The sequence below is a fragment of the Oncorhynchus kisutch genome, linkage group LG19 (assembly GCF_002021735.2).
Source record: "Oncorhynchus kisutch isolate 150728-3 linkage group LG19, Okis_V2, whole genome shotgun sequence".
Taxonomy (NCBI): domain Eukaryota; kingdom Metazoa; phylum Chordata; class Actinopteri; order Salmoniformes; family Salmonidae; genus Oncorhynchus; species Oncorhynchus kisutch.
In genome coordinates, this window is record NC_034192.2 from 30,585,352 (window position 1) to 30,598,487 (window position 13,136).

The following is a 13,136-nucleotide window of genomic DNA, read 5'->3' on the forward strand; positions in this document are numbered from 1 at the left end:
CTACACATACAGAGACAGAGGGAAGCTGTTTCGCTAGCTGACACGTTTCTCCAGTGAGATACATTCAGCCTCTTGCGATTTGAAGGAAAATCATGAAAACACAGAGAGGTGAAAGAAAATGTATTTTATATGGTTTTTTTTCTTTTTTCTAGGTAAACGTTTTTGGGGAAGCCTGACTTCCCTTGGCATCCATGAATACACTCCACTGCTTGTCCTTCTCCTGCCCAGAGACTAATAGGAATTGATTTATTTGAGCTCTCTGAGAGGAGGAAATTACAGTTTATCCTCATTTAGGCATCAATGACTGGTAAAAACTGCAAGCTAATTGGCAAGAGAGGAAGAAAGTAATTAAAGAAGCGCGAGAGAAGGAAAGGGAAAAAAAGTGTGGTACTTTGTCAGTGTATTTGTTTGATCAACAGCACTCTCTGGTGGCCATAGAGGAAGTGAATCTGAAGACCTCCGAACAGACCTTCATGGCTTCAGAGCAAGACTGGCATGTAGTGGGGAAAGATTAACTTCATATCCCATGATGCAGTGTACTGTACTTTTGTACTGCTCCTCATATTTTAAATGTTCTGACTATGGAAAAAGGTCTCTTGATACTTTGGAAGTCAACACAGAATTTGCATGGGTCAGTTATAATGTCTGCAATTCATTCTGATAACAGGTGCATTGACACAACAGTCTTTTGTGAGTCAGTCCCTGCATGCAAATATTATATAGCCAAGTCCAGGTTTGACCATTTAATCACTGGCATTTTGTTCTGACCAACTCAGTGGCCTTGTTGTTTGAGTGTCCACCCGGATATTGGAAGGTTGGGAGTTCGATGCCCTGCTGAGTCATACCAAAGATGGGACCCAATGCGGCTCTGCTTGGCACACAGCATTGAGGAGATTGGGTTTAAGGCTCTGTGATACATTAGCGTCCAGGGGGTCCATCAAGCTGCCTCATGCTACAGGAACAGGAGATAGGCTCCTGTTCCTATGAGCTGTTCCAGCTTGCACACTCCAAGGCTCGTGCAAGGTTAATGACTAATTACTTACTAATTGTGTTCTGAATCTTGTTAAATAGTCCAATAGCACCAAGGACGGTCTTAGTGCACCAATCCAACAACAAACTCCAGGCACCAAGTAGGGCGCAAACACAGTCTTGTGTTACTGTCTAGGAACTGTGGGTGATGAGGTGATTTGCATTGATATCAGTCCCATTGTAGATGGTCTTCTCCAGAAACAAACGGTAATTCTGTATGTTAGGCTAAGTAAAGACGGTCACTCACTCCTCACCAATGGAACTCAGTGCATGACCAGAGAGACTCAGCACAAGAGGTAAAATACTTGATTCATTTCAATAATGTCATGTTATAGGCTAATGTATTTAATTATACTGTCAACACGTTAAACAAATGTTATTCAATTATTTGTGTAAAGTTTTCTAGGTTTTGACATTATTGAGAATGCCCTGAAGTAAATGTTGTTTTTAGGTTTAATTTACATTTGAACCCATTTCTATTTTGATTAACTCTTTCGATTAATAGAAACTGAATGTCTCCTGTCTCTGTCAGATGGTACCTATGAAAACGATGACAGGGACAGGCCTCTATTCGCTTGCTTGCCTTCTCATGATCAGTAAGGAACAATCCTGTTACCAATTTTTTTTAAATCAAGTTGTTTGTTATTACCTTGTGAGTATTATGGATTCTTCTTCCTCCCCATATCAAATGCTCTATGTATACCTCTCTCTCTTTCCCTTTATCCTGGCTCTCAATCTTCCATCCCTCTTTCCCTCCTCGCCCTCCACACTCCCTCTCCCTTTCCCTCAATCCGCCTCACTATTCTCTCTCTATCTCTCTCACCTCACTCTCTCTCTCACTGAAGGCAGTGTCCGCTCTAACTGTGTTCCTTTGGAGTGTCTGAGGTGTGACATAATCCCCTCACCTGAAGTGTCTGGGAATCACAAAGCAGATGAGGGTAAACCCTTCACTTTACATATTACCCTGACATTGTATCTTTCAAATCAGACCATTGTAGTATTCTAGCTTATTGTTCCTGTGTTAACTTGATCTTTCTTGAAACTCCGACAAACTCTAACTATGGCTTCTCTGAAAATATACATTTTTTCTAACTCTCCCTCACAGCCACCTGTGAACACCTGTGCTCTAACACTACCCAATGTCTCAATACCACTGGTCAGTATTAATTTCATATCAGTCAGTGTACTCACTACCTCCAATACATAGTTGAGTTCTCCATTGTGATATGGTGGTTGTAGAAATGTTAATTAAATATGAATGTACACAGTACCTGTCACGCCCTGACCTTAGAGAGACTTTTTGATTCTCTATTTGGTTAGGTCAGGGTGTGACTTGGGTGGGAAAATCTATGTTTCTATTTCTTTGTTGGCCTAGTATGGTTCCCAATCAGAGGCAGCTGTTTATCGTTGTCTCTGATTGGGGATCGTACTTTGGCAGCCCTTTTTCCCACCTTCGATTGTGGGATCTTGTTTGTGTTTAATTTCTTTCTGCACTGCATGTAGAGTTACGTTTGTTTTTGTATTTTGTTATTTTTCGGTGTCATTTTAATAAAAGTAAAATGTATGCCTACTACGCTGCACCTTGGTCCAATCCATCTTTAAATGATCGTAGCAGTACCAGTCAAAAGTTTGGACACACCTACTCATTCAAGGGTTTTTCTTTATTTTTTACTATTTTCTGCATTGTAGAATAATAGTGTAGACATCAAAACTATGAAATAACACACATGGAATCATGTCGTATCCAAAAAACTATTAAACAAATTAAAATATATTTTAGATTCTTCAAAGTAGCCAGCAAGTATAACAGCATTCTGCAGTGATACACCATCCCATCTGGTTTGCGCTTAGAGGGACTATGATTTGTTTTTCAACAGGACAATGACCCAACACACCTCCAGGCTGGAAGGAGAGTGATGGAGTGCTGCATCAGATGACCTGGCCTCCACAATCACCTCAACCCAATTTAGATGGTTTGGGATGAGTTGGACTGCAGAGTGAAGGAAAAGCAGACAACAAGTGCTCAGCATATGTGGCAACTCCTTCAAGACTGTTGGAAAAGCATTCCTCATGAAGCTGGTTGAGAGAATGCCAAGAGTGTGCAAAGCTGTCATGAAGGCAAAGGGTGGCTACTTTGAAGAATCTGAAATATAAAATATGTTTTGATTTATTTAAAACTTTTTTGGTTACTACATGATTCCATGTGTGTTATGTCATAGTTCTGATGTATTCACTATTATTCTACAATGTAGGAAATCGTCAAAATAAAGATCAACCCTTGAATAAGCAGGTGTGTCTAAACTTTTGACTGGTACTGTATATATCTGTCTCTCTCTGACAAAAATGTCTCTGAGATAACCAGAGACAGGGACTCTGTGCTGTCCTAATTTGTTTCTCTCTGATATTCTCTCCTTCCTCTTTCAGATGTAGAGAATTGCATAAAAGGTATTGTACAGAAAATGATCTAGTGGAATGTGACAAACAAACAAAAAAATCACAAAACTCTGGCTCCTATCTATGACAAACAATATATGTATTTTGTACAACTCTTTTTAACCCCTCTTTAACCACTCTTCGATTCAACAGATTTTGAAGTGTTTCTGAACACCAGTAATGGATTTGAAGTGGAGGAGGGTGATGACCTCACAATGGAGTGTGCCCACGACCTACCGGTGAGAGATCATGACCTGCTGGTCTTTGTCTGGCTGAAGGATGGGCTTCCCCTGGAGGGCGAGAACAATAGCACGGTGACCTTGGAGAGGATAGGCATAGATACCCCTGCCGAGGGGATATACACCTGCACCATCCAGAGTCCCTGTGGCAACTTCACCTCAGATCCAGAAGAACTTGAATTTAAAGGTAGACACACTCGCCAGTCATATTTGAGACTTGAAAAGTCTGTTTCTATTCATAATCAAATCAAATCTAATTGTATAGTCACATGCGCCGAATACAACAGGTGTAGTAGACCTTACAGTGAAATGCTAACTTACGAGCCCCTAACCAACGTTGTAGTTTCAAAAAATACAGATAAGAATAACAGATAAAAGTAACAAGTAATTAAAGAGCAGCAATAAAAAATAACAATATATACAGGGGGGTGCCGGTACAGAGTCAATGTTTTATTTTATTCTTATTTTCAATGACGGCACCGGTTAGTTGAGTTAATTAAAGTGACTATGCATAGATGAAAACAGAGAGTGACAGTGGTGTGGACAGGGAGGGGAGCAATGCAAATGGTGTGAGTAACCATTTGACTAGATGTTCAGGAGTCTTATGGCTTGGGGGTAGAAGCTGTTTAGACCTAGACTTGTACCGCTTGCCATGTGTTAGCAGAGAGAACAGTCTATGACTAGGGTGCCTGGAGACTTTGACAATTTCTAGGGCCTTCCTCTGACACTGCCTGGTATAGAGGTCCCGGATGGCAGGATGCTTGGCCCCAGTGATGTACAGGGCCATTTGCACTACCCTCTGTAGTGCCTTGCGGTCAGAGGCCGAGCAGTTGCCATACCAGGCAATGGTGCAACCAGTCAGGATGCTCTCGATGGTGCAGCTGTAGAACATTTTGAAGATCTGAGGACCCATACCAAATCTTTTCAGTCTCCTGACGGGGAATTTTACAAAAAAACATTTGTTCAATAGAATTCCTGAATTGCAATAACACCCTGTGTTACTTCCTCTGTCTCCCACTGGGCTGTCGCTCTGTCTGTCCCTCTGTGCTTTCCCTCTGTCTGTCAGACATGACAGTGGTGATCATTGTGATCTGTGGTGTGTCTGCTGTGGTGCTGGTCCTGTCCCTGGGCATGGGCATCAAGATCATGCTGAAGAAGGACTTTGGTGAGTCATTCACAACAAGAGAAACAATGAATAAAACAACCGTAAATGTGTAACTTTGCATGTGACGAAAGCTCTTTCGCTCTCTCTCCAACTCTCTCTCTCTCTCTCTCTCTCTCTCTCTGTATATATAAATATATATATATATTTATATTTTTTCTCTCTACAGCGAAGACCAAGACCAGGATGCAGCATAATACTCAGAACCTACGGAACACCGCCAACACAACAGAGTAGGGTTTCCTTTTTCCCAAAAACCTAGCCATTTTCTTCCTGAGAAAATTGCAAGCCTTTCCCGGGCATCCATGTATTCCCGTTAAAACAGGAAAGGCTTTTTAAAAGCATATAAAAATCTGATTCACTGTAAATGGAGAAAGATACACACATGTCTAACGGTTTCTTGCTCTATTTGTTGCAATTTAAAGGTCCAATGCAGACTTTTTTATCTCAATATCAAATCATTTCTGCGTAACAATTAAGTACCTTACTGTGACTACTTTAAATTAAAATGGTAAAATAGATACAAAATTTGCTTTTTACCAAAGAGCAATTTCTCAAGCAAGAATTTTGCTAGGACTGTCTGGGAGTGGTCTAGGTGGTGAGGGGAAACTGAAAATGTGCTGTTATTGGCAGAGAAGTTTGGAACTCTCTTTCGTATTGGTCTATTAACTAATTTACCGCCTGGTGATGTCACCAGGTGGGCCAAAACTCAAAAAAAAAAAATATAATTATCATAATTTTCACAAATTCACAGTATTATTCGAAACTCTAGAAAATCACGTTTTTCTAGGCCTTAAATCAACATTAAGTCCCTTCAAAGTCACCACACTGTTTCGTTGATGTTGCCTAGTTTTAATGTAGGTCTATGAAGCACTGTCGGCCGACTGATAACATATTGTTACAGCCTAGTGAAAATTACGGTCATAACCATGTCATAATATGTATATAGCTGACATAACTTGTCATAAGCTGTTATAATATGGTCATAACACTGTCGTGACACTTATATTTCAGCCTGTTGTGACATATATTGCGTTATTTTATGGCTGGTTATTATGACACCTAGATAAGAGTGTCCAAACCCACAGAACCTACCGCACAAGGCAAAACATTCAATTACACCATAGCCTACATGTCTACAATATGTTTATGTTATATTCCTTGGTTGAAATTGACCATATTAAATTATCATTGCAATGGAGCACACATTGATGTCAGACATACACCTACCTTAATGCTCTCTTGCTAATGACTGGGATGAATGCAGGAGCAGATTTCAGGAACAGGACAAGACACCCTCTTTGTAATGCTTCCTGACAGTGAGTATAAAGTGTATTTTGGTAGTCCAGGTAGAGTGACACAGGGAGGTCATAATGCTTCATGACAGTGAGTATAAAGTGTATTTTCTATGTTATTTAAAATATGATGGAAAAAAAACACGACTGTAAAGAATACATTACAACAACAACAACAAACAATGAACAAACCTTCAAACAAAAGGAAACCTCTTGGCAGGGAAAAACTGAATAAATGTGTGTTTTAACACTCTTATGTAGGTTTCATAACCAGCCATAAAATAACACAATATATGTCACAACAGCTGTAAAGAAATGGGTCATGACAGTGTTATGATCAGTGTTATGACAGGTTATGACAAGTTATGTCAGCTGTTATGACATATTATGACATGGTTATGACCGAGTCATGACGTGTTATGACACTGGGTGTCAAGTAAAATGTTACCAAAATTACATTAGTCTTAGTCTACCTTTGACTGAAAGATGTCAGCCAGCTTTTTGGTCCTTTTCTCTCTCCTTGGCTATCAGGGGAATTTGCGACAGTTTGGGCTGTTTGCACTTAATGATACCTTTTGGCACGACATATCCAATGCACCACTAAACAAACAAATAAGCAAATAGTAGCGGAGATTCAGAACCATGGACAGCAAACAACATGGAACAAATGTTGCAAATGTCCATTTCCTTGAGCGCTTGTGTGGACACAATGTAGGGTTGTCAGATGTTCTGTTAAACAGTGAGTAGCCACAATTGATATTTCCAGCCTCTGCCAGTGCAGAGGCCTGAAATCTCATAATACCTGTTACCGGTATTAAACCACACAACAGAAGTATTTGGCTACTGACCAGGCCCAGAGAAACATACATACCTATTCAGTTTTCACTTGTTTATGCCTCTGTATCTGTGCATGTAGTAGACTTTACCTTGAGCCAGAAAACAAAGGTTAAGTCCTCAAACAAACCTGGATATTTCTGTCTGTCTCATTCCAGACTTTCAAAGTACTTAAAAAAAAAGGAATAACAAGGTTTATTTTCTTGTAAATGTATTTAATTCCAGCCTAGATTATTTTCGCCCTCCACAACTCTTTCTAATATGTGTGTTTGTTCCATCATTTGTGAGAAATTGCATTTCATTTAATAAACAAGTAAAGATTTGAAAATATGACTATCAGAGTTTTCTAACTCAGTGTGCGTGTGCGTGTGTGTGTATGTGTGTGTAAGAGGCCTGGCCAGGCCAGGGCGGCACTATTGTGTAACCAAGCGACGGGCTCTTAGCAACCAGATTAGCCACTCCTACTTCACAGCGTCTCCATTCAGTGGAGTAAAAGCACCAGGAAATGCTGTAATCCTCTCTCGGGCCTATTCCATGTAATCCTACTGCCTGCATATAGGGACACTGTGTGTGCTCTCTTTCTTTATATGGGTTTTGGTGTGAGTGTGTATACTGTATGTGTTTGTGCGCGGGAAGAGAGAACAGTGGGTATGTGTTTGCGGTACCATATGGTAGTCAGGCTTAATTTTGTGTGTGTGTGTGTGCGTGTGTGTGCGCGTGTGTGTGTGCGTGTGTGTGCATGTGCGTGTGTGTGGTGGAGTGTCAGTTAGGCTGTTTCTTCAGTTTCCTCACTAGCAGGTGGCTCAGAGATAATCCAAGTAAAGCTCCAAGTGGGGATGGAGGGATGGACGGAGGGAGGGAGGGAGAGGGGGTTGAGGGTGACTGTGGACAGAAGACGAGGGCTAATTCCGGTCTCCTAATCCTAGTCCCAAACCCCCCTCCCCCTCTTTGACTTTTCTTCTTCGCCGACCCAACAGTGCTGAGCAAGCTAATGTAGGGAGACAACTCGCCGACCGTCACACACACACTTAGTCATACACACACCAGGTTTTTTTTTAAGAGGAAGAGGCAAAAGCAGGTGCCTTGTTGTCACCCTAACTAACAGGTGACATATCCTGGATAGCAGTTGGCGTACCTGTTGGGTTTAGCAGAGAATGTAGCTGCAGCCTATCGGCTACACCACACAACACACACACCACCATGGGAGAAGCTACAAAGGTATGTGGCCTAATATGGAGGCTTCTAATGGCTCATCGTGTGTTTGTGTGACCGACGGGAAATAATTGGAGTGTTCTCTTGATATGAGTGAGCTCCACAAGAGTGTTAGCAATTTATTTTGTAATGAATGTTCCGTCTCATCTGTATGTATAACTCAACAAATTGGGCTCTGGTTGGTAAAAAAATGTCACTGGTTGAATAAGTGGATCTGGCCTTAACTGTACATTTCATTGTATATGTAATGTGACAAGCAAAAGTGCTCATTGTCAGGAAAGAGTCTCTTACTGGCAATGTTGATGAATGTTCTATGTGTGTGCTTGTCCTTGTTGGGTATGTTTAAAAAACAAATTATATACCTGTGTGTTTGTGGTATTCTTTTCAGTAGTCAGAGAGTGTGTTTGTGGTATTCTTTTCAGTAGTCAGAGAGTGTGTTTGTGGTATTCTTTTCAGTAGTCAGAGAGTCTGGTTGTGGTATTCTTTTCAGTAGTCAGAGAGTGTGTTTGTGGTATTCTTTTCAGTAGTCAGAGAGTCTGGTTGTGGTATTCTTTTCAGTAGTCAGAGAGTCTGGTTGTGGTATTCTTTTCAGTAGTCAGAGAGTCTGGTTGTGGTATTCTTTTCAGTAGTCAGAGAGTGTGTTTGTGGTATTCTTTTCAGTAGTCAGAGAGTGTGTTTGTGGTATTCTTTTCAGTAGTCTGAGAGTCTGTTTGTGCAACATGCATTAATCTTATTATATTAGTCAGTAGGCTATTACATTAATGGGGCCGAAATAAACGCTACTGCTTTTCTAAATGAAGTGGCAGATTAAAGCTTACACAGGAGCGATAGGGAAAGAGAGGAAGAGAGAGAGAGAGAGAGAGAGAGAGGAAGAGAGAGAGAGAGAGAGAGAGAGACACTGTGAGAGCGAGCAAGAGGGATAGATAGAAAGGGAGGGCGAGAAAGGGAGTCATCGTGCTGTAAGTCAACTGTTTCAAAGAGACAAGGCTTTGACAACATGCCCTCATTTCTTAGGTCAGGGGCTTACTTAGGTTCTAAACATACAGTGTGTGTCATAACAAGGTGTTTGTTGTACTGAACCCTACTGGGGGGGGGGTGCAATTTGGTTTCTGTAGATTGTCTCATAAACCACACAGCATGTCATTAAGTGAATGGAAATGTTGCCAGTCATTCCCGGGTGGCACAGTGGTCTAAGGCATTGCATCTCAGTGCAAGAGGCGTCACTACAGTCCCTGGTTTGATTCCAGGCTGTATCACATCTGGCCGTGATTGGGATAGGGCGGCGCACAATTGGCCCAGCGTCGTCCGGGTTTGGCCGGGGTAGGCCATCATTGTAAATAAGAATGTGTTCTTAACTGACTTGCCTAGTTAAATAAAGGTTCAATAATTTAAAAATCCCTCCATCCGTGTACTTCCTGTTTTTTCCCTCTGATGATTATGTAAATGATGTGGAGCATGCTCTACTTGTGGCCACTAGAAAGGGGGCTACTAGGGCCTATCATGCAATCAGAATATACAAAACCTGAGTTTTTTTTTTGTCATCAGCTACAAATCGGATGGATGGATAAATGGATGCATTTCATTCAACACCTTGAAATTGATATGATCACATTATAATAAATTGTAACTTTTCCATAGTCAAGTGTGTTGGGATTGTTATGTTATGGTAAATGAACTACGGTGTCAAGTAGTAATAAAATTAACAGAATTTTACTGAATTGTACTATGTCTTCCTCAGGGCTTGCTCTCGGTCCTTCAGAAGTTGAAAGGGACCACAGAGAGTGTGGAGCTGAGGATAGTTCTACTGGGTCTGGATAACGCAGGCAAGACCACCCTACTGAAGAGCCTCGCCTCAGAAGACATCAACACTATCACACCCACACAGGTCAGAAGGCATCACACACAGACATACACACAGACATACAATGCACACACACACACACAACTATGTCTTACTATACTTGCGAGGACTGTCCGGGGACCAACAATTGATTCCCATTCAAAATCCTATTTTCCCTAAACCTAACCTTAACCCCTAACCCTAAACCTAAACCTAACCCTAACCATAACCCTAATTCTAAACCTAACCCTAAAACCTAACCCTAAAACCTAACCCCTAAGCATAAAATAGCGTTTTTACAGGTGAGGACCAGCAAAACGTTTCTTGTGAGGACTTCTGGTACTCACAAGTATAGTAAAACGCGTACACACACCGATACACACTCCCCCCCCCCTCTCTCCCTCTCTCTCTTGCTCTCTCTTACTCTCACAGCATGTAAGACACCATCACATTCACGCATATACACAGCTATAGCATTACTTCACACTTGCACTTGTCTTTTCCTACCACCACTGATTTTGCTGATAGCAGTTTTATTGAGAAGAAATGCACTTACACCATGACTGTGATATTTGGTTGTCTCACCTAGATGTCTTAAGATAAATATACTACCTGTAAGTCGCTCTGGATAAAGGTGTCTGCTAAATTACTCAAATGTGATGTAAATGTACTATCAACAAAACATCACATCACCCCGGCACAGACAAAAGAGAATGACTCCAATGTAGCCGTGGCCTCTGGGACCAGGGTTGGGAATAAGGTAGAGGAAAGGTGAAAGAGCAGGGTGGACTTCAGTGAGAAAGCAGGATGGTAAGGATTGGCTCAGCAGGTAGCATGCTGGTAGCATGAGGCTGAGGCCTGTCTCTACTGAGGGATCATGTTGTTATACAACCTCTCGCTGCTGAGCCAGATGGAGGCAGTGTTCTGAAAAAGGCTGTGGCCCATGTCAGGACAACACTTCCTCTTAGACATGAAAAGCACAACCCTGGTTGAGCAAAGTTGTTATTGTGGTTGTCCTTTGTTCACAGGTCTATGTTTAACTGTCTTAAGTCTTAAGTCTCGTTCATTCCATGTTGTTCTGAAAGATTTTTTGGTTGAGATCACAGTGATGAATGGTGGGCTTGACTTGACTTTATTTCATAATTTTAGCTGCTAGATGGGTCCTCAACAACAGCTCTCTAATGAAATGCCCTGTCATACAGTACTAACCCTTGGTTTGTGTTTGACACAAGGGCTTTAACATTAAGAGTGTGGCCTCACATGGCATGAAGCTGAACGTATGGGATATCGGAGGACAGAGGAAGATCCGTCCCTTCTGGAAGAAATACCTTGAGAACACAGACTTACTGGTGAGCACCTCTAACAGGGTCCTTCAGATCTACTGCATTCTGTCTCGTGATCCTCATGTTGTGATCAATAGTAGCTCATTAAGGTAAGGAGAACCGCTATGCGCAACAGTCCCATGATATGAATGCTGTGGGTCTAGAGGATGATATTGCATGTAGTAAATATGTCATGGCTGTGGCGAAATGATACTTTTGATCACTATATGTCTCTTGGCTCTTTTAGATGTTTATAGTTCATTATTTTCAACTTCCAGATCTATGTCATAGACAGCGCAGACAAGAAGCGGTTTGAGGAGACGGGACTGGTAAGCATGGCACACCTCATAGCTGTAATAGCTGTCTGTAATAGCTGTATGTAATAGCTATCTAGCTGATGTGATTACATTCACAGCCTTATCTCATTGATTACAGCCCCATCTCATTGTCTGATTATGTCTAATTACATAGTTGTCACTGATCTGTATCTGTGTGTTGAGTTCTTTTTCTTGCTCTCTCTCTCTCTCTTGCTGTCTCTCTCGCTCTCTCTTTAGGAGCTGGAAGAGCTGATCGATGAGGAGAACTTAAAGGGTGTGCCAGTGCTCATCTTTGCCAATAAGCAGGACCTGGCCACGGCCTCACCCGCCAGTGAGATCGCTGAGGGACTCAACCTGCACACGTACCGGGACCGTCAGTGGCAGATCCAAGCCTGCTCAGCAGTGTCAGGGGAGGGAGTACAGGTCAGTACTGTTAAACTGGAATTAGACCAAATGATTGACTGGTTGAGGTGCATATTAGTTAGAATCAGGAAATCAGTATATTCTTCCTGAAGGTTTGTGTAGCACTAATCAGAATGACCGAAAACACCTGAACATGTACCAAAATGTCCCTGCTGATGAGATTTGAATGTAACCATATTTTCCTCCTCACTCTGCTCTGTTTTCGATCACCACAGGATGGCATGAACTGGATTTGCAACAACATTGTAAATAAGAAGAAATAAACTACCAGCCCTACTGTATCAATCCTCATTTTCACCAGAGAGAAACATACCCAAATATTGTATTTTTACACTGTCTGGTTATTTTATTACTGCAATGTGTGTGTGTGAGGTATTATTTTAAATGGTGCTCCAATGAAAGAAGAATACTGGCCCTAGAATTTTAAGGAAAGTTTTTTTTACATATTTACAAATATGCCCTATGTGAATATGCTGTAATAAAATGATCAAATGTACTTAAATTAGCATTATGTCCATATCCTGTCATTTCTGTTTTACCCCATGTCTGGAAGCTTCACTTGGAGAGTCTCTGTGTTTTCCTATGTATAATATTACACATATTGACATAAAGATGTAATAATTTTGTTTGAGTCAGTCAGTCAGTTCGGTAAACACCAGAGTAGCGTATGTGTAAAGTATGTGTGTAATGTACAAGTATTTGTGTTTTGAGATTTTGAGATTTTTTTTACATTAAAAGCGTTAGTCATATTTGCTTCTCAGTCTATTTGGTTTCAAACCCTTGGTCAAGTATAAGCATCAAAATCATATTCAATCACTCCTGCTCATGGAACACCTCAGAGTTTTTAAAGGCCCAGTGCAGTCAAAAATATGATTTTCCTGCATCTAATATATATATTTTGTACCTTTATTTAAACAGGCAAGTCAGTTAAGAACAAATTCTTATTTTCAATGACGGCCTAGGGACAGTGGGTTAACTGCCTGTTCAGGGGCAGAACGACAGATTTGTACCTTGTCAGCTCGGGGATTTG

General features: G+C 41.2%; 2 protein-coding genes across 2 annotated transcripts; both read left to right on the forward strand.

Moving 5' to 3' along the window:
- Positions 1–384: 384 nt before the first annotated feature.
- LOC116355010 (uncharacterized) lies at positions 385–5,503 on the forward strand. Its single transcript, XM_031797738.1, has 8 exons — positions 385–1,325; positions 1,562–1,625; positions 1,875–1,967; positions 2,135–2,185; positions 3,454–3,474; positions 3,616–3,888; positions 4,768–4,866; positions 5,033–5,503. The coding sequence occupies exons 2-8, from the start codon at positions 1,562–1,564 to the stop codon at positions 5,098–5,100; spliced, it is 669 nt and encodes a 222-aa protein (XP_031653598.1). The 5' UTR covers positions 385–1,325; the 3' UTR covers positions 5,101–5,503.
- Positions 5,504–7,603: 2,100 nt separating this feature from the next.
- LOC109910040 (ADP-ribosylation factor-like protein 3) lies at positions 7,604–12,855 on the forward strand. Its single transcript, XM_020509192.2, has 7 exons — positions 7,604–7,985; positions 8,098–8,210; positions 9,943–10,089; positions 11,277–11,393; positions 11,645–11,695; positions 11,921–12,106; positions 12,322–12,855. Exons 2-7 carry the CDS (start codon positions 8,193–8,195, stop codon positions 12,367–12,369), a joined length of 567 nt encoding a protein of 188 aa, XP_020364781.1. The 5' UTR covers positions 7,604–7,985; positions 8,098–8,192; the 3' UTR covers positions 12,370–12,855.
- Positions 12,856–13,136: the final 281 nt, after the last annotated feature.

Bases quoted from the DNA above. Each gene is read 5' to 3' on its own strand.
- LOC116355010 (XM_031797738.1), top strand. From the start codon at position 1,562: ATGGTACCTATGAAAACGATGACAGGGACAGGCCTCTATTCGCTTGCT. The intron at 2,186-3,453 runs GTCAGTATTAAT...TTCCTCTTTCAG, and splicing joins CCAATGTCTCAATACCACTG to ATGTAGAGAATTGCATAAAA. The intron at 4,867-5,032 runs GTGAGTCATTCA...TTCTCTCTACAG, and splicing joins CATGCTGAAGAAGGACTTTG to CGAAGACCAAGACCAGGATG.
- LOC109910040 (XM_020509192.2), top strand. The intron at 10,090-11,276 runs GTCAGAAGGCAT...GTTTGACACAAG, and splicing joins ACACTATCACACCCACACAG to GGCTTTAACATTAAGAGTGT. The intron at 12,107-12,321 runs GTCAGTACTGTT...CGATCACCACAG, and splicing joins TGTCAGGGGAGGGAGTACAG to GATGGCATGAACTGGATTTG.